Source organism: Bos indicus, chromosome 10 (genome assembly GCF_029378745.1).
Source record: "Bos indicus isolate NIAB-ARS_2022 breed Sahiwal x Tharparkar chromosome 10, NIAB-ARS_B.indTharparkar_mat_pri_1.0, whole genome shotgun sequence".
Taxonomy (NCBI): domain Eukaryota; kingdom Metazoa; phylum Chordata; class Mammalia; order Artiodactyla; family Bovidae; genus Bos; species Bos indicus.
In genome coordinates, this window is record NC_091769.1 from 43,003,124 (window position 1) to 43,030,101 (window position 26,978).

A 26,978-nucleotide genomic window follows, 5' to 3' on the forward strand; every position below is an offset into this window, starting at 1 on the left:
CTTTAGGATTTGGGAGGAAAGTTACACCATCCTCTGCAGGTAATTAGCCTCCTTTTGAGAAAGGGCTTCTGCCTTTGATCCAACACTTGACCACAGGTCACCAAGTTACCATTTGAATTACCCATTATGAACTGGGTATTGTCTTACTCACCAGGCCACAAAACTGGGTGTGTACGCAGCACTCTGTCATCAAGAGGAAGTGGTAATATACAAGATCAGAGATGTATAGGTCCTGCAGGCACACATAAGTTGTGGAGGCAAGTGGCTCAAATGCCCATGACCTCCACCGCTAAATCATCTCCTCCCTCTGGACCTGCTCCCTCGGCCCCATGGAAAGTGATCAGCTGACCAAGGAAGAACAAAATACAGGCCAGGTTGACAAATGGTTCTGCACAACATTCTGACATCACTTGAAAAGAACAGCTACAGCACCAGCGCCCCACTTGGGAGTGGCCCTGAAGGTCTATAGTAAAGGGCAATCTTCCCAAGGGGGCAGAACACAGAATGTCATACCTGGTTATTTGTCCTAGAAGTATGGATCTATACTGTTTCATGTGCAATGACTATTTGCTGGATGGTCAGAAAAAGGAGCTCTGGAGAAAAGGTATGTGAATGGATCTCTCAAAACAGGTTCGGATAAAAAAGACATTTGAGTTCTCCATGAATGCTCACTGAAGAGTGATCATGGAAGAGGAAAATTTTAATAATCAGTGGACAAGATGACCTGCCCTGTGGATGTTAGCTAGCCTCTTTCCCCAGGTACCCCATCCACACCCAATGGCTTCATGAACTAAATGGTTATGGCAGCAAGGAGGTAATGCATGGGTTTAGCAACATGGACTTACTCACCAGGGCTGATCTATTTACAGCCACAGGTGAATACTCAATCGGCCAACAGCAGAGATCAACATAGCCACTGACATGGTCCCTGGACCACTTCAATCAAAAACCAAAGGCAGCACTTAGTCCTCATTGGAGCAGACACTTGCTCTGGATACAAATTCATCTTCTACACCTGCAATGCTTCTGTGGAAACCGCCATCTGTGAACTTACAGGATGCTTTATTCACTCTTAACGGTATTTTACTCAAAAGCATTACTTCTGATCAGTGAGCTTATTTTCCAGGAAATGAAGCACAACAATAGGTTCATGCTTGTGGAATGCACTAATTTTACCATTTACCCCACAAACCTGAAGCTACTGGGTGACAAAAAGTAGAATGAGCTTTTGAAGATCCAGTAACAGCACTAGCTGGCTGGCACACCTACAGGCTTGGGGCAGTGTCTTCCAGGATTCTCTACATGCTCTAAACCAGTGACTAATACATGGTGTTGTTTCTTCCACAGCCAGGATTCACAGGTCTGGAAATCAAGGGGTAGAAAATGGGAGCAGCTCCTTACTATTATAATAAACTGCTTATGAAATGTTTGCTTCCCAGCCCTACAATTTTTGGTTCTGATGGTCTAGAGGTCTTGGTTTCCAAGGGAAAAATGCTTCCATTAGAAAATAAGCAATGGTTCCATTAAGTCAGAAATTGATACTGTCATACCTGGTCACTTTGGGCTCCTCCTGGCAGTGAATCAATAGGCAGAAGGAATTACTGTTCTGGGTGGGATAACCGATTCTCTCAAGAAAACACTGAGTTGCTACCACATAGAGGGCTCAGAGATGATAAAGAGAAGTATGTCTGGAATGTAGCTCCCCTGGGATATGTTTTAGTTTCCCCACGTGCTATTATAAAAGCTAATGGAACCCAAAAATGGAACCCACAACCCAAAACAAGCAGGGCTGCTAAGCGCACAGACACTTTAGGAATGGAAGTTTGAGTTACCCCAGCAAACTAGGAACCATTACCAGCTGAGATGCTTGCCAAGGGCAAAGGGACTATGGAATGAGTAGTGGAAGAAGGAAATTATAAATATCAGCTATGACCACATGGCTGGTGACAGAAATGAGGAGTGTAGTAGCTAGGGGTATTTCTTTCTTATTCTAAAATAAATATAATTGCCTATAAGTTACCCAACACTTTCTTTACCCTCATTGTTACTAGAGTGAACTGTGTCCTCCTCAAATTTATAAGTTGAAGTCCTAATGCCCAATGAGACTGTATTTGGAGATAGGACCTTTAAGGAGATAATTAAGATTAAATAAGGTCTGTAAAGTGGAACCCTAATCTCATAGGACTGGTGTTCTTATAGGGGAAAGAGACTGCTCTCTCCCACTCTCTCTCTACACGTGTGCAGGCACAGAGAAAAGGCCACTTAAGGACAAAGGCAGCCAGCCTCAGGCCGAGAAGAGAGATCACACCAGAAGCCAACTCTGATGGCACCCGGACCTAGATTTCTAGCCTCTAGAGATGTGGAAAAATAAATTTCTGCTGCTTAAGCCACCCAGTGTGTGGTAATATGTTGTGGAAGCCCCAGACAACTAGCACACCCATTTCTGCCACTTCCCATCATCTCACATGGGGTTTTTCAACTTCAGCATTATTGACATGTGGGACCAGATGCCTCTCTGTCGTGGGGACCTGTCTCTCACATTGTAGAATGCTTAGCAGATTCCCTGGCCTCTACCCAGTATATGACAGCAGCAGTGCCCCACCTCCTCCGCTTCTACTAGGTGTGATGAGAAAAATGTTTCCAGACGTTGCCACACGTCTCCTAGGAAGAAAAATTACTTCCAGTTGAGACTTAAGATGCTTAAATAGTGGTTAACCTTTTATCTCAGGATTTATATTGCAGGATCTCAAAGTGGGAGAGTGACTCAGATAGAAAAGAAATGAACATTCACAATCAATGAAAGTAGACTTTGTATCCTTTTTGGAGAGAAAGCTTGTCTTCAGGTGTATGAAAGATAGTTGCACCTTGTGGATGGAAGCATAATTGTTCTACTCTATTTCATAAATGTAGTTATAAGGGGTGTGAGTGGATGCCAAGTGGGAAAGGGAGGGACTGCAGGGGATTTACGGTATCACTTGGGTTATGCTGGGATTGATGCTTCCTTACATGCTTCTAACTTAAAGCTGACCAAACAGCAAGTGCATATGATCCAGGAGGCAGAGGTACAGCAGCAACCACACTATTCTCTGAAGGTCACCTCTGGCCCAAACACCCACTGCCAAGTATTGATAAATTATAGCTCCACCTTCAGCTCACCTCCTGACTACCCATCCTACTGGCCAAGCACAAAGGCACCCACTACTTGGGTGTAGACAAAGCTTCCTGCTCGCGTTCCAACTTCAGCAGCTGGACACACTTGGCTTCTCAGAAACTGGCTGGAGATACCTCCTGATCTACCAACTCCCCTTCTGAATTTTCACCTCCCTAAATACTTTCAAAACTGTGTAAGGCCTAATTCCTACAATATACTCATCGATGACTCTACTCTCCTGACTGACTGAACTCTGATCGTTCGGTGAACAAACAGCTAATGCAATACTTCTATGCTATTCAATAATTCTTGTTTTAGACTATGAGAAGCTGAAGAAAAGCAGCCTGTCTCTCCCTGCACAGCCTGCTCCCTGTCCCCAAAGTCTTATAATTAGTAGAGAGTTAATAATAAGTTCATGTAGATAAGTAGGCAGAAACGATAAAACATCTATCAGTTTTCATTACCCCAAGTGCTTATAATCCTATCCTTTGCTGGCACAATCACTTGATGAAGACATTCCCAAGTTGAAACCTTTCCTAGAATGAAAGTTGTTACATTGTTCCCAAAGGATTTTTCTCAGAATAACTTTTACAGTAGGCAAATTTCATTCAATGACGTAAAATACAGCACTGTGGTTTAATTCAACTTTTTAAGGAAGAAGATGACAGTAGATAAAGTAGATAAAGTTTACTTAAGAATCTTGGGACTTCCCTGGTGTACCAGTGGTTAAGACTCTGCTTCCAATGCAAGGGGCTCAGTTTAGACCCCTGGTGGTAGAACTAGATCCCACGTACCACACCAACGATCCCAAGAGCCTGCAAGCCGCAACTACAAGATCCTGCGTGACACAACTAAGACCTGGCACAGCCAAACACATAAATAAAGATTTTCTTAAAAAGAATCTTTACCTTTGTATTCCTTATAACGATTGGATATTTCATCCCTGAAAAAAAAATTAGTGAAAAATTTATTTTTAGCAAAAGAAGGCCTACATTAAATGAAATATTATTCTAGTCATAAATTTCAAGGATTATCTCCATCATAACCATGACTGGCTCCTACTTTTCATTCTAAAGTTTTCTTTTTACCAAGTAACGAGATTAAACTAGTTAAGATTCGACAATATATAAAACTCGGGCATGTTTTTTTAGCATATTTCATTTTAATTCATTTAACCTGTAAACCATTCCCCACCTCAGCTCCAACACTAGAAGGCACAGCTTTTCCGTGAACCAAATCCTAGAAAACATGCTGTAAAATGGACCATCACAAATCAGTATGTATTTTTCCATTGGAAGAACGCTATGACACTTGTCATTCAAGTGTTATCTGAATCCTTACAGATTTTAGGTTGGATAGAGAAGCAAGAGTTATTACAACACAAAATTTCCAATGATAAACTATTTCTAAAATTTGTTCCCAATCAGATACATGTGATCTTAAAGACCTATAATGCATATGGATAGCAGGTAAAGAATATGATTTACTTACTTACATCATAAATTTGATTGCTTATGCTACCTACCTAACAATCTCAATTATTTAACAATTTTGCTCATCATCTTAGAATTTAGAAGAACACTGGGAAAATGATTGCTTCAGATAGCCCAGATCTCCTTAAAGGCCTGTCAAGAAAGAATGAACCAAGCACTACTTCTTTTTCCCTTCAAATTTCCAAACAACAAATTTAAGGCTTAACAACTAATTCATTTGGTTTAAAAAAAAAAAATCTGTGCCCCCAAAGCAAAACAAAATAAACTCTAAGTACAGGCTACAGTGGGGGAATTGCAGGTGGGGGCTTCAGAATGGCTGAGTCATGTCCTATCCTCAGACAGTCTGATTCAGTAAGACTGCTGCTGCTGCTAAATCGCTTCAGTAGTGTCTGACTCTATGTGACCCCATAGACGGCAGCCCACCAGGCTCCCCTGTCCCTGGGAGGATGCTAAAATCTGTATTTTTAACAAGCATCCCCAGGGGATTCTGAGTCTAACCTATTGGATAGGAAAGTCTTTGGGAGCTAATTTCGCTTCTGCACCTGCCTGCAGCTCTGTGCCCTACTGTAGCTACCTCCTGGTGACCCTCATGTCATGCTACCCTAGACAGAAATAGTCCCAAGTTTCTATAAAGTCAATTCAAGTATTCAACAGAAAAGATACAGACAGCTTACCATCTTTACTTCTTGAAGGACTTTCTCTAGCCATTTCAATATCTTCTACTTCAAAATTGGTCAAAACAGAGCCACCTGCTTCTTGGAAATCCTTGGCAAATGAAAAAGCCACCTGCCGATAGTCCACGATGCCAGTATAGGGACAATCGATAGCCATTAGACCCTGGGACAGAATTGTGAAAGGACCAAGACAATATAATTAAAAACTGCTGAGGACAGGCTCTCCAATGAGGCTTCCCTGGTGGCTCAGTGGTAAAGAATCCACCTGCCAATGCAGAAGACTCAGACTTGATCCCTGGGTCGGGAAGATCCCCTAGAGGAGGGCATAGCAACCCACTTTAGTATTCTTGCCTGGGAAATCCCATGGACAGAGAAGCCTGGCAGGCTAGTCCATGGGGTCTAAGAGTTGAACATGACTTAGCAACTAAACAACAGATTGTCCAATAAATTTGACCTTTGGCTGAATTTTTTTTACTGTTTATAGTAATGGATAACTCACAATTAGCCTTTCCTGGCAAACATCTGATAATCTTAAAGAAAAATAAAATAAAAGCTTTCTCAATTCAGTGCCTAAATTTGATACTGAATACGTATATAAATTGTCTAACAGATAATAGAAATAATACGAGCTAAATAAGAAAACCTCTATAATCTGGAAATAATTCTCCTCCTTAGAGGAGTTAATTTTTCCAGGCTCTTTCAGCTGCTACAATGAGTCTTTCAGTTTTATTCGGCCTAGAGGAGCTATCCCACGTTGAAGGTCAGGAAGGGCAGCAGTGAGGAGATACCCCTCATCCAAGGTAAGGAGCAATGGTTGAGCTTTGCCGAAGCAGCCATGAAGAGATACCCCATGCCCAAGGTAAGAGAAACCCAAGTAAGACGGTAGGTGTTGCAAGAGGGCATCAGAGGGCAAACACACTGAAACCATAATCACAGAAAACTAGTCAATCTAATCACACTAGGACCACAGCCTTGTCTAACTCAATGAAACTAAGCCATGCCCGTAGGGCAACCCAAGATGGGCAGGTCATGGTGGAGAGATCTGACAGAATGTGGTCCACTGGAGAAGGGAATGGCAAACCACTTCAGTATTCTTGCCTTGAGAACCCCATGAACAGTATTAAAGGGAAAATGATAGGATACTGAAAGAGAAACTCCCCAGGTCAGTAGGTGCCCAATATGCTACTGGAGATCAGTGGAGAAATAACTCCAGAAAGAATGAAGGGATGGAGCCAAAGCAAAAAGAATACCCAGCTGTGGATATGACTGGTGATAGAAGCAAGGTCCGATGCTGTAAAGAGCAATATTGCATAGGAACCTGGAATGTCAGGTCCATGAATCAAGGCAACTGGAAGTGGTCAAACAAGAGATGGCAAGAGTGAACGTTGACATTCTAGGAATCAGCAAACGGAAATGGACTAGAATGGGTGAATTTAACTCAGATGACCATTATATCTACTACTGTAGGCAGGAATCCCTCAGAAGAAATGGAGTAGCCATCATGGTCAACAAAAGAGTCAGAAATGCAGTACTTGGATGCAATCTCAAAAACGACAGGATGATCTCTGTTCGTTTCCAAGGCAAACCATTCAATATCACTGTAATCCAAGTCTATGCCCCAACCAGTAACGCTGAAGAAGCTGAAGTTGAATGGTTCTATGAAGACCTACAAGACCTTTTAGAACTAACACTCAAAAAAGATGTCCTTTTCATTATAGGGGACTGGAATGCAAAAGTAGCAAGTCAAGAAACACCTGGAGTAACAGGCAAATTTGGCCTTGGAATACGGAATGAAGCAGGGCAAAGACTAATAGAGTTTTGCCAAGAAAATGCACTGGTCATAATAAACACCCTCTTCCAACAACACAAGAGAAGACTCTACACATGGACATCACCAGATGGTCAACACCAAAATCAGACTGATTATATTCTTTGCAGCCAAAGATGGAGAAGCTCTATACAGTCAGCAGAAACAAGACCAGGAGCTGACTGTGGCTCAGATCATGAATTCCTTATTGCCAAATTCAGACTTAAATTGAAGAAAGTAGGGAAAACCACTAGACCATTCAGGTATGACCTAAATCATATCCCTTATGATTATACAGTGGAAGTGAGAAATAGATTTAAGGGCCTGGATCTGATAGAGTGCCTGATGAACTATGGAATGAGGTTCGTGATACTGTACAGGAGACAGGGATCAAGACCATCCCCATGGAAAAGAAATGCAAAAAAGCAAAATGGCTGTCTGGGGAGGCCTTACAAATAGCTGTGAAAAGAAGAGAAGCAAAAAGCAAAGGAGAAAAGGAAAGATATAAACATCTGAATGCAGAGTTCCAAAGAATAGCAAGAAGAGATAAGAAAGCCTTCTTCAGTGATCAATGCAAAGAAAAAGAGGAAAACAACAGAATGGGAAAGACTAGGGATCTCTTCTGGAGAAGGCAATGGCATCCCACTCCAGTACTCTTGCCTGGAAAATCCATGGATAGAGGAGCCTGGTAGGCTGCAGTCCATGGGGTCACTAAGAGTCGGGAACGACTGAGCGACTTCACTTTCACTTTTCACTTTCATGCACTGGAGAAGGAAATGGCAACCCACTCCAGTGTTCTTACCTGGAGAATCCCAGGGATGGGGGAACCTGGTAGGCTGCCGTCTATGGGATCACACAGAGTCGGACACAACTGAAGCGACTTAGCAGGGATCTCTTCAAGAAAATCAGAGATACCAAAGGAACATTTCATGCAAAGATGGGCTCGATAAAGGACAGAAATGGTATCAACCTAACAGAAGCAGAAGATATTAAGAAGAGATGGCAAGAATACACAGAAGAACTGTACAAAAAAGATCTTCACGACCCAGATAATCACAATGGTGTGATCACTCACCTAGACCCAGACATCCTGGAATGTGAAGTCAAGTGGGCCTTAGAAAGCATCACTACGAACAAAGCTAGTGGAGGTGATGGAATTCCAGTTGAGCTATTCCAAATCCTGAAAGATGATGCTGTGAAAGTGCTGCACTCCATATGCCAGCAAATTTGGAAAACTCAGCAGTGGCCACAGGACTGGAAAAGGTCAGTTTTCATTCCAATCCCAAAGAAAGGCAATGCCAAAGATTGCTCAAACTACCGCACAATTGCACTCATCTCACACGCTAGTAAAGTAATGCTCAAAATTCTCCAAGCCAGGCTTCAGCAATATGTGAACCGTGAACTTCCAGATGTTCAAGCTGGTTTTAGAAAAGGCAGAGGAACCAGAGATCAAATTGCCAACATCCACTGGATCATGGAAAAAGCAAGAGAGTTCCAGAAAAGCATCTATTTCTGCTTTATTGACCATGCCAAAGCCTTTGACTGTGTGGATCACAATCAACTGCGGAAAATTCTGAAAGAGATGGGAATACCAGACCACCTGATCTGCCTCTTGAGAAATTTGTATGCAGGTCAGGAAGCAACAGAACTGGACATGGAACAACAGACTGGTTCCAAATAGGAAAAGGAGTTCGTCAAGGCTGTATATTGTCACCCTGTTTATTTAACTTATATGCAGAGTACATCATGAGAAACGCTGGACTGGAAGAAACACAAGCTGGAATCAAGATTGCCAGGAGAAATATCAATAACCTCAGATATGCAGATGACACCACCCTTATGGCAGAAAGTGAAGAGGAACTCAAAAGCCTCTTGATGACAGTGAAAGTGGAGAGTGAGAAAGTTGGCTTAAAGCTCAACATTCAGAAAACGAAGATCATGGCATCCGGTCACATCACTTCATGGGAAATAGATGGGGAAACAGTGGAAACAGCGTCAGACTTTATTTTTCTGGGCTCCAAAATCACTGTAGATGGTGACTGCAGCCATGAAATTAAAAGACGCTTACTCCTTGGAAGGGAAGTTATGACCAACCTAGATAGCATATTCAAAAGCAGAGACATTACTTTGCCAACAAAGGTTCTTCTAGTCGAGGCTATGGTTTTTCCTGTGGTCACGTATGGATGCGAGTTGGACTGTGAAGAAGGCTGAGCGCCGAAGGATTGATGCTTTTGAACTGTGGTGTTGGAGAAGACTCTTGAGAGTCCCTTGACTGCAAGGAGATCCAACCAGTCCATTCTGAAGGAGTTCAGCCCTAGGATTTCTTTGGAAGGAATGATGCTAAAGCTGAAACTCCAGTACTTTGGCCACTTCTTGCGCAGAGTTGACTCATTGGAAAAGACTCTGATGCTGGGAGGGATTGGGGGCAGGAGGAGAAGGGGACGACAGAGGATGAGATGGCTGGATGGCATCACTGACTCGATGGACGTGAGTCTGGGTGAACCCTGGGAGTTGGTGATGGCCAGGGAGGCTTGGCGTGCTGTGATTCATGGGGTCGCAAAGAGTCGGACACGACTGAGCGACTGATCTGATCTGATCTGAACCATATCTGATAATGAGTCAGATTCTGTATCACCAATTTCTTTATATAAACTGCACTAAGATTTTCCCAGTAGTATATTATCTGTCATGCACACTCAGTGAGAGCCCTGAGTTGTTCACAATGTTTTCAGAGTACTGACCTGATTTGCTGCTGAATCTATCTTCAAGACTGCAACTACTGAATGGAGATTTTAGTGGTTAAGTCAAACTTTCTCTTTAGGTAATATGGAGAAATTAATAGCCTGGGTATTTAATTGCTATGTTGGAGTGTGTGTGTATGTGTGTGTGTCAGTTGCCACTCAAAACATGTTTAAACTCTATAAATGAATGATCTACAACAATACATATTTAATTTTTCATAATAAGTGTTCAATGTGCACAGGCCTTTTCTAATTGTGAAGAAAAGGATATGAGTAGAATTTCACACACTAAATACTGACTACATTTTGGTGAGTGCGTGGAAATGGCACAATTTTCTGTTGCGTTATTGTATATAAGAGTATATCAGTTCTCTCAATCAATTTCCTCTAAGAGGGCAGACTGGTTCCCAGGATAACTAAAGCCCAGAAGTTGAGTGTGACTTAAGGGCTGCCATCCTCCTGGGCAGCACTGCACTGCTGTTACAGTTTTAAAATGACATCTGATAATATTAAATATTTCATCTGTATTCACTGCTCCACCCCAGCCCAGTGCGTTTACCTGTCTGGCCTTTAAAAGCTTTTAATTTTGCCACTCAACCCTGACCAATGTTTCCAAATGGCCAGATGGCACTAAAAGTGAAGGCTCATAATCTCAGGCTCTTTTCACAAGCTGAACCTAACATGTGGCAAAAATTCATCATTCTCCTGACAGTCTTGCTTCCAGAATTTGAGAGCATTTGCCAAGAATAGGAAATCATTCCTTCTGTTTCTAGACACACGTAAGATTTTACACTAGAACTTCTATTGCCTGAAATTCCTAAATTCACAGGTCCAATAAGTAGAATTCAACTCCAATCTACAAACAGTATCTGGGATACAACAACCTTGGAAGCTAATTTAAGATAATACTAAGAGTTTAGTCACAAAAACTTTCTTACATAGCATAGAACTATGTGATAAGTATGATAACAGAGGGGTAAAATAACATGTGTCCAAGTGCCTCATGTCAATCTTTTTTTATCATCCCAAATATCCTCCTCATTCATCTTCTACTCCTCTAATCCAGCACATGCCTGACATACACAGAAGGCACTCAAATACTGACTGAATGAATTTTTGAGGGCTGTCTTTAAACATATACCAAATCTTACCCTTCCTAAACAGGTTTCCTTCTTCCTTCCCTTTCTGGTCTTGGCTCTGACCCTCCTCATGAGATGTTGGTGTGCCTTGCCTGAATGTGGATGAGGGGGAAGGTGGAACAAATCACTGCTGCCAAGCTGTTGACACTCTGGCCTAGGGTGGGGTTAGGGGACAGGCTGGCTGTCTGCCAGCCGGCAGACTGCACATGCACGGACCAGGTCACCAGGTCAGAGCTTGAAATCTGATATTGTGGCAGGTCAGGTTGGAAAAGAACCAGGCAAGTGGGTCAGGGAAAGCTAAGAGTTGGAAGTCAGTCAGGAGGCTAGAGGAATATGTGATTGACCAATAGCGTTATAGTAAGGCAGTTGGCTCAGCATCCCTATGGTCAGAGGAAGCAGTCAGGATAGAGAGGCACAGAGAACACTGTCAAGAGCCATTCTTCAAAGTTTACAGATGCAGTTTCAAAGTTTCTCAGATACTCCCACTAGGGGCACTTCATTTTCTTCTTAAAGAGATCTGATACAAGAAACATTTTCAGAGTTCCCCTGACAAACTGTTTCTTTCTGGAGGGCCTGGAAGAAAGAGAAGAGACCCTATACCATGGAAATTCTGCTACCCAATCCTGGTAGTGGTCGTGAATTTGGGGTAAAAGGCAGAAATTTATTCAAGACACCTTTATGAAAAACCGAAGTATACTTTCCACTATATATTGTCACCCCTAAAAATTCTGGACATTGATAACCATAATGCGGCCTCCTATAAAGTAGATCACTACTGCAGAGGCTTCAGGGAAGGGTAACATACACCTCTCTTAGAAGTTACACTACTTATTTATCTTTCAAGCGGGGGGCTCACCTCTGAGAAGACTTTTCTAAACTCTTGGATTTAACTAAAAGCTCTCCCTTGCCTTGGTACAAGACAGTTCTATCATAATACTTATCACTGTATTAAAACTATCTTCTGCTATACTCTAACTTCTTTTAGGATCATGACAATGTCTTATCTTCACATCTGCAGTACCCACTGTAGTGCTGGGCACACAGTAAAGAATAAAATGTTGGTCAAATTAACTTGATTATCTATATATACATACTTCATCTACCCCGTTCTGAGAAATGTGAGGATCACATGGTCAGGTGCACAGAACAATATCCAGACTCATCCCTAATCTTTATGATGTACAAAATGCTGTTTTGTTTTGAACAGTAAGGCATGATATAAAGAACCATGGGTCCTTCTTATAAAGAACCATGGGTCCTTCTTTTTCTATTTTTTTTCCAATTTCTAAAGTTATCAGACACACAACAGATGACTGTTGTTTCGGTTGACTAGCTGGAATATTCCAAATCCCCAAGATTTCAGTACCATCATGAAATCAAAAACTTTGTTTCCCAAACTCCAGAGTCAAAATTGTTTTTACATCATGACCAAATCCACAGTGGGTTCAGGGGCTTATATATCTTTTTTTTTTTTTACACTAATATTAAAGTCTGAAACAGTTTCTTGATAGTACATAAAAACAGAAACACATTTAAAAATTAGCATGCCTCTCTGGTGGAGGTTATAAATTGTTTTATTCTCAAATGCCAGGTAATACTTGATACAGATCAGTGAGATTCTGACATCTTAGTTCCACAACCAAACCTATCAAAATCACACAAAACAATAAAACAGAAACAGGTTTAGCTGTTTTATAGTCAGGAAACACTCAATAATTCTTGTAAAGCACTATATAGATAAGAGATGGGAAGTAAGTTTAATTTCATTTTTTTAGTAGATTTGATTTTTTAGAGCAGTTTTAGGTTCACAGGAAAACTGAGCAGAAGGAACAGAGACTTCCCGAATATTAATACTTCCTGCCCCCATATGTGTAGCTCCCTAATCTCTTTAATACTAATATTTTTTTCCTTTTTAAGTACAGCATTAGTATAAACAACCAGTTCTGCTATAGACTGAATGTCTGTGGGCCTCCAAAATTCATAGACTGAAACCTAACGACCAACGTGACAGTATTTGGAGATGGGGCATTTGGGAAGTGATTAGGTAATAAAGATAGAGCCTTCATGAATGGGATTAGTGGCTTTATAAAAGAGACTCCAGAGAGCTCCCTCACCCTTTAAGTATTGTGAGAACACAGCTAGAAGATGGTCTATGAACCAGGAAGTGGGTCCTCACCAGACATCAAATCTTTCAGAGCCTTGATCTCAGACTTCTGGCCTCTAGAACTATGAGAAATAAATACCTGACACTTATAAGCTAACTGGTCCACTTTCCAGATGGCACTAGTGGTAAAGAATCCGCCTGCCAACATAAGAGACACAGAGAAGAGAGCTGAATCCCTGGGTCGGGAAATCCCTGGAGTAGGAAGTGGCAACCCACTCCAGAGTTCTTGCCTGGAAAACTCCATGAACAGAGGAGGCTGGTGGGCTACAGTCTACAGGGTTGCAAAGAGTCAGACACGACTGAGCACACACTTTGTTGCAGCAGCCCCAACTGACTAAAACGAGCCTTTATATGAGTTACTCACAACCCTAGTTTGAAGATATCCTACGATCTCTCAACAATGTTTTGAAATAGCCTATTCTATTCTACAGAGGAAATGACATGGCTTAAAGGAAATAAACAGAATAAAATAATGAGTTACAAGCAAAGTATTAGGAAAAAGGGAAAATGTAAACCAGGAGAAAAAGAACATAAAAAAGTTATCTTATCAGACGTCATGAAAAGTACCCAAGTATCTCAAAAAAATCCATTTTAATTCACCAGAATTACTGCTCACATAAAGCACAAAATAACAACCATCACTTCTTGAGGATTAACATATCTTGGATGCTTTATATGTATTATTGTATTTAATTCTCAGAACAACTCCATTTTACAAACAAGGAGTCTGAGGTTTAGAAAAATTTTAACTTAAGGTAAACAGCTGTTAAATAGGCAGATATGAGATTTAAATTTATGTCTGTCTGACTTCTCAGCCACCACAAACTGCTGCTCATCTTATGTCAGATCCCATTTTATGGGGGGGGAAAAAAGAGAAAATGCAGTGAGATAAAGAATAGTATGTCAAAACTTCCTTAAGTCTAGAAATTACTGACCTATGATATACAGTAGTAGTAACGTTAGTTGCTCAGCCGTGTCCCACTCTTTCAGACCCCAAGGATTTTAGCCTGCCAGGCTCCTCTGTCCATGGAATTCTCCAGGCAAAAGTACTAGAGTGGGTTTCCATTTCCTTCTCTAGGGGATCTTCCTGACCCAGGGATCAAATCAGGGTCTCCTGTATCGCATGCAGATTCTTCACCATCTGAGCCACCAGGAAAGCCTGGTAGAAAGGAATCAGGTTTTCTAAAAACAGGGGACAACAGAGGATGAGATGGTTGACTGGCATCACCAACTCAACGGACATGAGTTTGAGGAAGCTCCGGGAGTTGGTGATGGACAGAGAAGCCTGGCATGCTGCAGTCCATGGGGTCGCAGAGTTGGACACAACTGAGCGACTGAACTGAACTGATTCTAAAAATAACTATAAATAGGTAGTGTTGGTGGTGTCATAGTGAGTAAAGCTGCTTCCAAAAATAAATATATAAATGGTTCTGACCTCCCACTTCAAGGCTCCCCTCTCTCCCACAACCAGTTTCATCCTGTGTACCAGAGTTTGATTAACTTTTCCTTAATTAACACAGTTTGCATGTCATTTTCCTGCCAAAATCCTTCAGTGGCTCCCTACTGTTTAGATCAGGAGCTGGTAATTTTTTCTATAAAGGGCCAGATAGTAAATATTTTTGTCCATGTGAAGCTTAAGGTTCCAACTACTCGAGTTGGTTGTTTGGCACAAAAGCAGCCACAGACAACACATAAATGATTAAGTATGGTTGTATGCCAATAAAAATTTATTTGTGTGACACTGAAATTTTGTTTCATATAATTTTCACTGTCATAAAATATTATCCTTTTAATTTTTCTCAATCATTTAAAACAGCTTAATAGGTCATTAACAACTGGTTGTGGGCTTGGCCCACACTGGCCACAGTTTGCCAATCCTGGCTTAAGACCCATGTAGCATTTGCTCAAAGCCGGGAGAAAATAGACAAAATCAGATATTCAATGAATGAGTCTTCTTATTAAAAAATCAGTCATTCATTCATCATCTCAGAGAAATAAGAACTATATGGGGAGAAGAAAAGGGAGAAGATCTGCTCCCACAAGGAAAACACTCTTACTATTCTGAGTCCGAAGGGAGAGAGAGGTGAAGTATGCTAGAGTCAAAGATGCTATGCTATGACCTTCCCTGCAAGGAAGAACTCATTCAACGCTATCTGGATTTCTAGGTACTACCAATCTCTTGGGAACTTTATACTACTTAAGAAAATCAAATATTTTGATCCAACCTTAACTGCACAACTAAAGATAACTTAAGAAAAATTAATTCTATATTGTCTTTGTGTAAAAGGATTTGAAGCAGCTTGTAAAAACAAACAAAAATACATACAAAACAATATATACTAGCATTAAATTTTAAACCAGACAAGTATATGGATTAGAAGTCATTATTTGCAGAAATATGATTGTATATAGAAAACACAGAAGAAGAATTAGGACTTCCATAGCAGTCCAGTGGTTAAGAATCCATGCTTTCACCACAGGGGGTGCAGGTTCTATCCCTGGTTGGGGAACTAAGATCCTATCTGCCATGCAAAATGGCCAAAAAAAAAAAAAAAAGAATTCATAGATAAACTGTTAGAATCAATAAGTGAATTAAACAACCAAAATGAAGCGGGTAATGTTCTGTTTGTTGATCTGGATGCTGATCACATTTCGTGAAAATTCATCAAGTTGATGATTTTGGATGTACTGATATGCTAGGATTCAATAACAAGTTCCAAAAAATAAGAGCTTACAGAAAACAAAGATGAAAAGACAAGATGAAACAAAGAGTGAAATTAGTGCATAAAAATAAAAATTTATGCTTAAGGCTTTAGCTACTTGGCAAGAGTAGGGCACAAATGTGTCCTGCTTGGGATCAAGGCAAACAGGACAATGCAATCAGTTACAGAGTCCATAGACAGAAACTGCTCAGGAAGAAAAAATTATACTTAAAACTGGGGTCTGAGAGAAATTTCTCCTGAGTGTTCTCAAAAAGATGCTATTCAACAGTGAACCTATCTTCTTACAGTAGAGGCCTTAGTGAGTGACACAGTGATTTTCTCCATAGGCTGATGCCAAAACACCAACACACAACTCAAGGAGAGTAATCTGGGGTCAAGGAGTAGGTGGGGAGAGAAAAACACTACAGTATAGGGGTACCACAATCTGGTGGTCTGGAGAGAGGTAGAAGGATGAATGATCATCTAGGCTCTCTTCTTTAAACAGTGTTTCTCTAAAGCAAGCTTTTGATAAGCATCGCCTGACAGTGAGTTCAAGGTCATACTCACTAAGATAGGTACCCAGAGTCCAAATATTGTATAATGTCATTAAAACACTGGGGACAGATGTAGAAAGCAAACCTATGGTTACCAGGGGGTAAGCGGGGGTGGATAAATCAGGATTGATATATACACACTACTGTATATATTAAAAAAAAAAAAAAAAATATATATATATATACAAAGTGAAAGTGAAGTCGCTCAGTCGTGTCCGACTCTTTGCGACCCCATAGACTGTAGCCTACCAGGCTCCTCTGTCCATGGGATTTTCCAGGCAATAGTACTGGAGTGGATTGCCATTTCCTTCTCCAGGGGATCTTCCCAACCCAGGGCTCCAACCCGGGTCTCCTGCATTGTAGACAGATGCTTTACCATCTGAGCCACCAGGGAAGTCCATATATATAAAAGATATAAATAAATAAAATAGACAAAATAGATAAATGGTGGTGGTTAGTTGCTTCAGTCATGTTCAACCCTTTTACAACCCCATGGACAGTGGCCCACCAGTCTCCTCTCTCCACAGGATTTTCCCAACCAGAATACTGGAGTGTGTTGCCATGCCCTCCTCCAGGGGATCTTCCTGACCCAGGGATCGAACCCATGTCTCCTGTACTGCAGGAGGATTCTTTCCCACTGAGCCACTGGGGAAGCCCATAGGTCCTTATTAGTTATCTATTTTTACATATTGCTTATATATATATATATATACACACGTATACTATTATTATATGTACTTTTATCTATTTTATTGTATATATATACACACACATATTTGGGGAAGATCTGTAGTGGCCTATACAGGAAAAGAATCTAAAAAAGAGTGGATATGTGTATATGTATAACTAATTCACTTTGATGGACACCTAACACAACATTGTAAATCAACTATATTCCAATTAAAAAAAAAAACCAAAACCCCGAGGAATGGAAAACAGGAGATACAGCAATTCACTGTAACAGTCAGTGGCATGGGAATCAGACAGTAGCCTCTAAAAGGCTATCAAGGAAAGCTGATAAACAGAGCAACTATTATATATATATGGTCAAGTCTCCATCACAAATAAAGAAGATCTGGTTTTCCCCATAGCATGCTTTAAGCCAGATACTCTATAACCCACCATTCACACCCTCCTGAAGCAGACCAGATACTGCAGCCACCATCCTCAAAAATTTTCAGTGGCTACCCATGTCTACTGGATACACTTCAAAGTATTAGCATGAATGTCAGGCCCTTCACGTGGGCTAGCTCTGCCTTTCCAATCTCATCTGTTATCTTCCACTACACACCCTAGGACCCAACCACACCTCACCACTCAGTGCTTTCCCAGCATGTCACAGGGCCTCAGACCTCTCTTGCCTTTGCCTGTGCTCTTTGGACCTGGTAGTTTCTCAAAGGGAAGAAGAAATCAGCATCCAGAGTTTGTGGCAGTGCCCTCTTGTGTCTGTCACCTCAATGCTCCTGTGACAAGATTATCTGTTTCTATGATTCCTGCTTCCTATAGGCTCACCCCCAGCCTCCATGTCACAGGGACTGAGCCCCAGCTGAAAATATCCCTGTGAGCATGTGTGTGGGGTTAGCGAATCACTTACCCTACAATATGGCTCCTTCTTTTTTATGTCCTCCTGCTGGATCAGCCTCAGGCCCTGGACACCATTCTGCAGGCCTCTCTCATACAGGGCCTGAAGTCTGGGAATTTCTTCTTGTTCAACAGCCACTATAAGCTTAAAAAGAAAAAAACATAAAGAATATGAATAAAGTTAAACATATCATCAGTTATGAAAGATAAAGGTCAATAGAAAATCATAAATTTTTGTATGATTCAAACTGGGTTGAGTTTTAAAAACTGCTTTTTGCCTCATGTATCTACTTCTCCCTTTCTCCAAGACTTCACTCTTTCTCCACCAAAAATATTTGTTTTTAGACTGCATTAAAACAAAGGTGAGGCATGGCCTCAATTTTCACATCTACCATCACAGTTGCTATGTGTGTCTTGGCCATACGTATCCCCATCACTGTTTCAATCCCAGAGGGGAATGAAGCACAGCTTGTTTTGTCTTTAAATTAAAAAAAACAAAAAACAGAATATCAGAGAGATAGGAAGTATTCAGTATAATGGGATATCACTAACAGAAAGCTATTTTCTGGAATAAAGTACATTTCAAATTATTTACTGATGCATTCTGTCATAGAGGAGAAAAACAGAAAATTCAACAACTTTACTCAAGATTCCTTTTCTATTAATATTTATTTCTGGGCAAAGTATCTGTTTGAGGTAGTTACTTTCTTACTTAACAGTTACCAGCAAAGGAAAACACAGATGATATTCACAAGTACATTAGAATTCAAAAATCACTATTTCATAGCAAGGAGTCAATCACAGTCCATGAAGTAATACTTCTAATCAAAGTGTAAAGGTTATTTAAATCAACAAATCCTTAACCTTAAAAACAGATGTGGAATCAGACGGCACTATCAAGAAAGTAAAAAGATAATGCACTGAACAAGAGAAAATACTTGTAAATCATATCACTGATAAGGATCTAATATGCAGACTATATCAAGAACCCTTTACAAACTCTGTACAGACTTCCATATACAAAGTAAGTAAGTTACAGGGATGTAACGTACAGCATGGTGACTATAGTTAGTAATTGTGTATTTATAGTTAGCAATTGTGTATAGTTAGTAATTGCATATTTGAAAGTTGCTCAGAAAGTAGATCTTAAAAGCCCTCATTACGGACTTCCCTGGTGATCCAGTGGTTAAGAATCCACCTGCCAATGAAGAGGACAAGGGTTCAATCTCTGCTCCAGAAAAATTCCACATGCCGCGGGGCAACTAAGCCCATACCCCACAACTACTGAAGCCCGTGCACTCGAGAGCCCGTGCCGCGCAGCAGGAAAAACCCCCGCACAAAGCATGCGCGCCACCACTACAGCGTAGCCCGTTCTCTGCAACTGGAGAAAGCCTGCACGTCGCAACAAAGAACCAGCTAAAAATAAAGAAATAAATACAATGTTTTTTAAGGGATCCTATAATATTTTTTTAAAAGTCCATCATCACAAGGAAAAAAATTCTTACATGTTAAATCATACTTCAATTTGAAGAAATGAAAGGACTTCAAACTTGATTTAAAACAAAGAAGGTGGAGATGGGCAAAGACTCAAAAATAAGCGACTAAACCAGGAAAACTGTGAAATTAGGTTATTAAGTCACACTGACATTGCCATGGCCTGGAAGCAGCAATCTGTAAATTAATCCCTGGATCTGAGCTGAGTCACTGTTAAAAGCAATGACATGATTTGATGTGAAGAGGAAATATGAAGTAGTATTCAAGCCTCCAGAAAGAAGCAGGTGTTACAGAGCTCAAAATCATCCTATGGGCAGGAATGGGGCCTGCTATATTTCTCAGAGGTGTTCAGTGGATGATGGTTGGCTCCTTTGGCTTAAAGGATTGGATGTTTAGTAGGTCTTGCATTCATGCAGTGAATCTCACTTGATCTTGATATATAATTCTTTTTATATGTTGCCACATTCAGTTTACTAGTATTTTGTAACAAACAAACCCTCATAATGCAACCATAAAAACTGTAAATATACTTCTACATTTTGCTTTTTTTTTGCTTTATAGTATGTCAAGACCATTTTCCCACATCATTAAAAAATTCTTCATAGCATTTTTAAGGGCAACAATGAATTTCTATTCTTAAAAATTACATGGAGAGGAGTTATAAGGAAATACTGTGAACAATTATAAGCCAACAAATTAGATAATTTATATGAAGTGGGAAAACTCATAGAAAGACACAAAGTTTTGAAACTGACTCAAGAAGAAAAAGAATATGTGAATAGACCTATAACAACTAAAGAAACAGAATTAATAACTTTTAACAGCTCAGACCTCATGAATGCTACCAAGTATTTAAAGAAGAATTAGTACCAATTCTTCAGAAAATCTCCCAAAACACAGAAACAGGAACACTACCTAATTCAACAAGATCAGTTAACAGTCAAACAAGACAAAGACATCAAAAGATAACAAAAACTGCATATCAACATCCCTTATGAATACTGATACAAAAATTCTGAACAAAATACTAGTAAACTGAATATGGCAACATATAAAAATAATTATATATCAAGATCAAGTGAGATTCATTGCATGAATGCAAGACCTACTAAACATCCAAAAGTCAATGAATGTAATAAATTCATATTAATAGAATAAAGGACAAAACCCACATGACTGCCTCAACAAAAGTGGGAAAGGCATTTGAGAAAATCCAACACATTTTCATGATTGTGCTGTGCTAAGTCGCTTCACTTGTGTCCGACTCTGTGCGACCCCATGGACTGCAGTCCACCAGGCCCCTCCATCCATGGGATTCTCCAGGCAAGAACACTGCAGTGGACTGCCATTCCCTTCTCCATTTCATGATTAAAAACACTCAACACAATACAGGTAGAAAGGAATTTCCTCGGTCTGGTAAAGGACATCTTAAAAAAAAAAAACCCATAGCTGTTGTTATACTTAATAGTGAAAGACTGAATGCTTTCTCTCTAAAATCAGGAACACAAGGATATCTCCTTTGACTACTTCTATTCAACACTACATTAGAGATTCTACGCAGGTAAAGCTAGGCTTTGCATGCATGTGAAGTCACTTCCGTCATGTCTGACTCTGTGACCCCATGGACTTTAGACTGCCAGGCTCCTCTGTCCATAGGATTCTCCAGGAAAAAATACTGCAGTGGATTTCCATGCCCTCCTTGAGGGGATCTTCCCGACCCAGAGATCAAACCCACATCTCCTGGGTCTCTTGCATTTGCAGGTAGGTTGTTTACCACTAGCACCACCTTTAGCAGTACATGAACCGTGAACTTCCAGATGTACAAGCTGGATTTAGAAAAGGCAAAGGAACCAGACACCAAACTGCCAGCATTCATTGGGTCACAGAGAAAGCAAAGGAATTCCAGAAAAACATCTGCTTCACTCACTACACTAAAGCCTTTGACTGTTGGGATCACAATAAACTGTGGAAAATTCTGAAAGAGATGGGAAAACCAGACCACCTTTCCTGCCTCCTAAGAAACCTGTATGCAGGTCAAGAAGAAACAGTTAGAACCAGACATGGAGCTACAGACTAGTTACAAGTTGGGAAAAGAGTAAGTCAAGGCTGTATACTGTCACTCTGTTTATTTAACTTCTATGCAGAGTACATTATGCAAAATGCCAGATTGGGTGAATCACAAGTTGGAATCAAGATTGCCAAGACTAAAAAAAAAGATTGCCAAGAGAAATATCTACAACCTCAGAACCTCAGATATACAGAAGATAAATGGCAGAAACTGAAGAGGAAAGAAAGAGCCTCTTGATGAAGGTCATAGAGGAGATTGGAAAAGAGGGCTTAAAACTCAACATTTAAAAAACTAAGATCAGGGCATCCAGTCCCATCACTTCATAGCAAATAGAAACAGAAACAGTGGAAACATTGACAGATTTTACTTTCTTGGGCTCCAAAATCACTGCAGATGGTGACTGAAGTCATGAAATTAAAAGACACTTGCTCCTTGGAAGGAAAACTATGACAAATGTAGACAACGTATTAAAAAGCAGAGACATTACTTTGCCGACAAAGGTCCATGTAGCCAAGGCTGTGGTTTTTCCAGTAGATATGTATGGATGTGGGAGGTGGGCCATAAAGAAGGCTGAGCACCAAAGAATTGATGCTTTTATATTGTGGTGCTGGAGAAGACTCTTGAGAGTCCCCTGGACTACAAGGAGATCAAACTAGTCAGTCCTAAAGGAAATCAACCCTGAATATTCATTGGAAGGACTGATGCTGAAACTGCAATACTTTGGCCACCTGATACAAAGAGTCAACACATTGGAAAAGACCCTGATGCTGGGAAAGATGCAAGGTAGGAGGAGAAGTGGGCAACAGAGGATGAGATAGTTGGATAGCATCACTGACTCAGTGGGCATGAAACTGAGCAAACTCTGAGAGATAGTGAAGGACAGGAAAGACTGATGTACTGCTGTCTGTGGGGTCACAAAGAATCAGACATGACTTAGCGACTGAACAATTCAACACTCTATTGTTGTATTGTACCATAGTAGCATATTGCCCAATGTGCTACTGGAGACCAGTGGAGAAATAACTCCAGAAAGAATGAAGAGGGTACTGTGTAGGGCCACCCAAGATGGACTGGTCCTGATGCACACAAGGTTTTGTTTGTGCCCTCCAAGAGTCTGTTTCCCCAGTCTTGATCACCTGGACCACAAACTTGTCTAACTCAATGAAACTATGAGCCATGCCGTGTAGGCCCACCCAGACAGACAGATAATGGTGGAGAGTTCTGACAAAACACGGTCCACTGGAGAAAGGACTCGTAAACCAGTATTCTTGCCTTGAAAACCCCATGAACAGTATGAAAAGCCAAAAAGATAGGACACTGAAAGATGAACTCCCCAGGTCGGTAGGTACCCAATATGCTATTGGAGATCAGTGGAGAAGTAACTCCAGAAAGAATGAAGAGATGGAGCCAAAGCAAAAACAACACCCAGTTGTGGATGACTGGTGATGGAAGTAAAGTCCGATGTTGTAAAGAGCAATATTGCATAGGAACCTGGAATGTTAGGTCCATGAATCAAGGCAAATTGGAAGTGGTCAAACATGAGATGGCAAGAGTGAACATCAACATTTTAGGAATCAGTTAACTATAATGGACTGGAATGGGTGAATTTAACTCAGATGACCATTATATCTACTACTGAATCCCTCAGAAGAAATGGAGTAGCCATAATAGTAAACAAAAGAGTGTGAAAGGTAGTACTTGGATGCAATCTCAAGAACAAAAGAATGATCTCTGTTCATTTCCAAGGCAAACCATTCAATATCACAGCAATCCAAGTCTATGCCCTGACCAGTAATGCTGAAGAAGCTGAAGTTGAATGGTTTTATGCAGACCTACAAGACCTTCTAAAACTAACACCCAAAAAAGATGTCCTTTTCATTACAGGGGACTAGAATGCAAAAGTAGGAAGTCAAGAGATACCTGGAGTAACAGGCAAATTTGGCCTTGGAGTACAAAATGAAGCAGGGCAAAGGCTAACAGACTTTTGTCAAGAGAATGCACTGGTCATAGCAAACACCCTGAAGCAACAACACAAGAGAAGATTCTACACATGGACATCACCGGATGGTCAATACCAAAATCAGCTTGATTATATTCTTTGCATCCAAAGATGGAAAAGCTTTATACAGTCAGCAAAAACAAGACTGGGAGCTGACTGTGGCTCAGATCTTATTGATCTTATCAATACTCCTTATTGCCAAATTCAGACTTAAATTAAAAAAAAATAGGGAAAATCACTAGACCATTCAGGTATGACCTAAATCAAATCCCTTACAATTATACAGTGGAAGTGACAAATAGATTCAAGGAATTAGATCTGCTAGACAGAGTGCCTGAAGAAGTATGGACGGAAGTATGGACGGACACTGTACAGGAGGCAGTGATCAAGACAATCCCCAAGAAAAAGAAATGCAAAAAGACAAAATGATTGTCTGAGGAGGCCTTACTAATAGCTTAGAGAAGAAGAGAAGTTAAAGGCAAAGGAGAAAAGGAAAGATATACCCATTTGAATGCAGAGTTCCAAAGAACAGCAAGGAGAGATAAAAAAGCCTTCTTCAGCAATCAACGCAAAGAAATAGAGGAAAACAATAGAATGGGAAGGACTAGAGATCTCGTCAAGAAAATAAGAGATACCAAGGGAACATTTCATGCAAAGATGGGCACAATAAAGGACAGAAATGGTATGGACCTAACAGAAGCAAAAGATATTAAGAAGTGGCAAGAATACACAGAAGAACTATACAAAAAAGATCTTCATGACCTTGATAACCACGATGGTGTGATCACTCATCTAGAGCCAGACATCCTGGAATACGAAGTCAAGTGGGCCTTAGGAAGCATCACTATGAACAAAGCTAGTGGAGGTGATGGAATTCCAGTTGAGTTATTCCAAATTCTAAAAGACAATGCTGTGAAAGTGCTGCACTCAATATGCCAGCAAATGTGGATAACTTAGCAGTGGCCACAGGACTGGAAAAGGTCAATTTTCATTCCAATCTCAGAGAAAGGCAGTGCCAAAGAATGTTCAAACTACCACACAACTGCACTATCTCACACGATAGTAAAGTAATGCTCAAAATTCTCCAAGCCAGGCTTCAACAGTACTTGAACCATGAACTTCCAGATGTTCAAGATGGAAAATGCAGAGGAACCAGAGATCAAATTGCAAACATCCGTTGGATCATTGAACAAGCAAGAGACTTCCAGAAAAACATTTACTTCTGCTTTATTGACTACCCCAAAGCCTTTGACTGTGTGGATCACAACAAACTGTGAAAAATTCTTAAAGAGATAGGAATAGAAGACCACTGACCTGCCTCCTAAGAAATCTATACACAGATCAAGAAGCAACAGTTAGAACTGGACATGGAACAACAGACTGGTTCCAAATCAGGAAGAGTACGTCAAGGCTGTATATTGTCACTCTGCTTATTTAACTTATATGCAGAGTACATCATGTGAAATGCCAGACTGGATGAAGAACAAGCTGGAATCAAGATTGCTGGAAGAAATATCAATAACCTCGGATATACAGATGACACCACCCTTATGGCAGAAAGTGAAGAGGAACTAAAGAGCCTCTTGATGAAAGTGAAAGAGGAGAGTGAAAAAGTTGGCTTAAAAGTCAACATTCCAAAAACTAAGATCATGGCATCTGGTCCCATCACTTCATGGGAAATAGATGGAGAAACAGTGGAAACAGTGACAGACTTTATTTTAGGGGGCTCCAAAATCACTGCAGATGGTGACTACAGCCATGAAATTAAAAGATGCTTGCTCCTTGGAAGAAAAACTATGACCAACCTAAACAGCATATTAAAAAGCAGAGACATTACTCTGTCAACAAAGGTCCATCCAGTCAAGGCTATAGTTTTTCCAGTAGTCATGTATGGATGTTAAAGTTGGACTATAAAGAAAGCTGAGAGCCAAAGAATTGATGCTTTTGAAATGTGATGTTGGAAAAATCCCTTGAGAGTCTCTTGGTCTGCAAGGAGATCCAACCAGTCCATCCTAAAGGAAATCAGTCTTAAATATTCATTGCAAGGACTGATGCTGAAGCTGAAACTCCAATACTTTGGCCACCTGATGTGAAGAACTGACTCACTGGGAAAGACCCTGATGCTGGGAAAGATTGAAGGCTGGAAGAGAATGAGACAACAGAGGATGAGATGGTTGGATGGCATCACCGACTCAATGGACATGAGTTTGAGTAAGCTTTGGGAGTTGGTGATGGACAGGGAAGCCTGGTGTGCTGCAGTCCATGGGGTCGCAAAGAGTTGGACACAACTGAGTGACTGAACTGAACTGAACCGAACCCAGGTAAATTAGGCAAGAAAAAAAGTACCCAGTTGAAAAAAGTAAAACTATCTTATTTGTAGATGGCATGATCCTGCATGTTGAAAGTCCTAAGGAATACACACACCACACACACACACACAAACTATTAGACTAAGAAATGAGTTCAACAAAGTTGAAGGATAAAGATCAATATGTAAAAATCAATCCTATTCTATACATTAGCAGTGAATAAATGCAACTGAAATTAAGAAAATAATTTTCCTCACAAAAGCATCAGAAAGAATAAAATATCAAGGAATAACATTAACAGAAGAAATGCAATAACTGTACAATGAAAAATAAAAAATATTTTTGAAAGAAATTAAAGAAAATTAACATAAATGGGAAGACATCCCAATTTCATGTCTTGCAATATTTAATATTGCTAAGATGGCAGCACTCCCCAAATTGACCTATAGATTGAGTATAATCTCTATCAAAAATATCAGCTGCCCTTTTGGAGATACTGACAAACAGTACTGGCATAAGGACACACACGCATTAGTGGAATAGAATTGAGAATCCTAAATACACCTTCTTACATTTATGCTCAACTGATTTTTGATGCAGGTGCCAAAACAATGTATTGTAGAAAGAACACTTTTTTCAACAAATGGCAACTGGATATCCACATGCCAGAGAATGAAGTTGGACCCCCTCCCTACATCATATACCACAATTAATTAAAAAATGAACCTACACTGGTAGAACACGTGTAGGGGGTGGGGTGGGAGCTTTACTTCTGGTGGCCGGGTCTGGGAAGGGGCGGTAGGCCAGCTGCAAAGGCAGTAAGAAGCACCTGAAGCAGACCAAGGAGCTGGATGAAGCTGATGGGGCATTCAAGCAGAAACAAAAAAAGCAGCAGAAGGGGAGTTCCCTGGTGGTCCAGTGGTTAAGAATCTGCCCGGCAAAGCAGGGGACAGGGGTTCGATTCCTGGTGGGGGAACCAGGATCCTGCATGCCACAGGGCAACTAAGTCCATCCCGCATGCCGCGGGGCAACTAAGTCCATGTACGGCAGCTACAGAAGTGTCCACCCTGCCACGAAAGCCAGAGCACTGCCACAAGACACA

The 26,978-nt window shown here is 40.6% G+C and overlaps 1 protein-coding gene across 2 annotated transcripts in view; it reads right to left on the reverse strand.

Moving 5' to 3' along the window:
* L2HGDH (L-2-hydroxyglutarate dehydrogenase) overlaps positions 1 to 26,978 on the reverse strand; it is a 53,399-nt gene that overhangs the window by 17,872 nt on the left and 8,549 nt on the right. For both annotated transcript variants that reach the window (XM_019968641.2, XM_070797386.1), the window contains 3 exons: positions 18,020 to 18,151; positions 5,319 to 5,481; positions 4,060 to 4,094 (listed from right to left, as the gene is read on the reverse strand). In XM_019968641.2, coding sequence (XP_019824200.1) covers positions 4,060 to 4,094; positions 5,319 to 5,481; positions 18,020 to 18,151 — 330 coding nt within the window. The remainder of the gene's footprint in view (positions 1 to 4,059; positions 4,095 to 5,318; positions 5,482 to 18,019; positions 18,152 to 26,978) is intronic.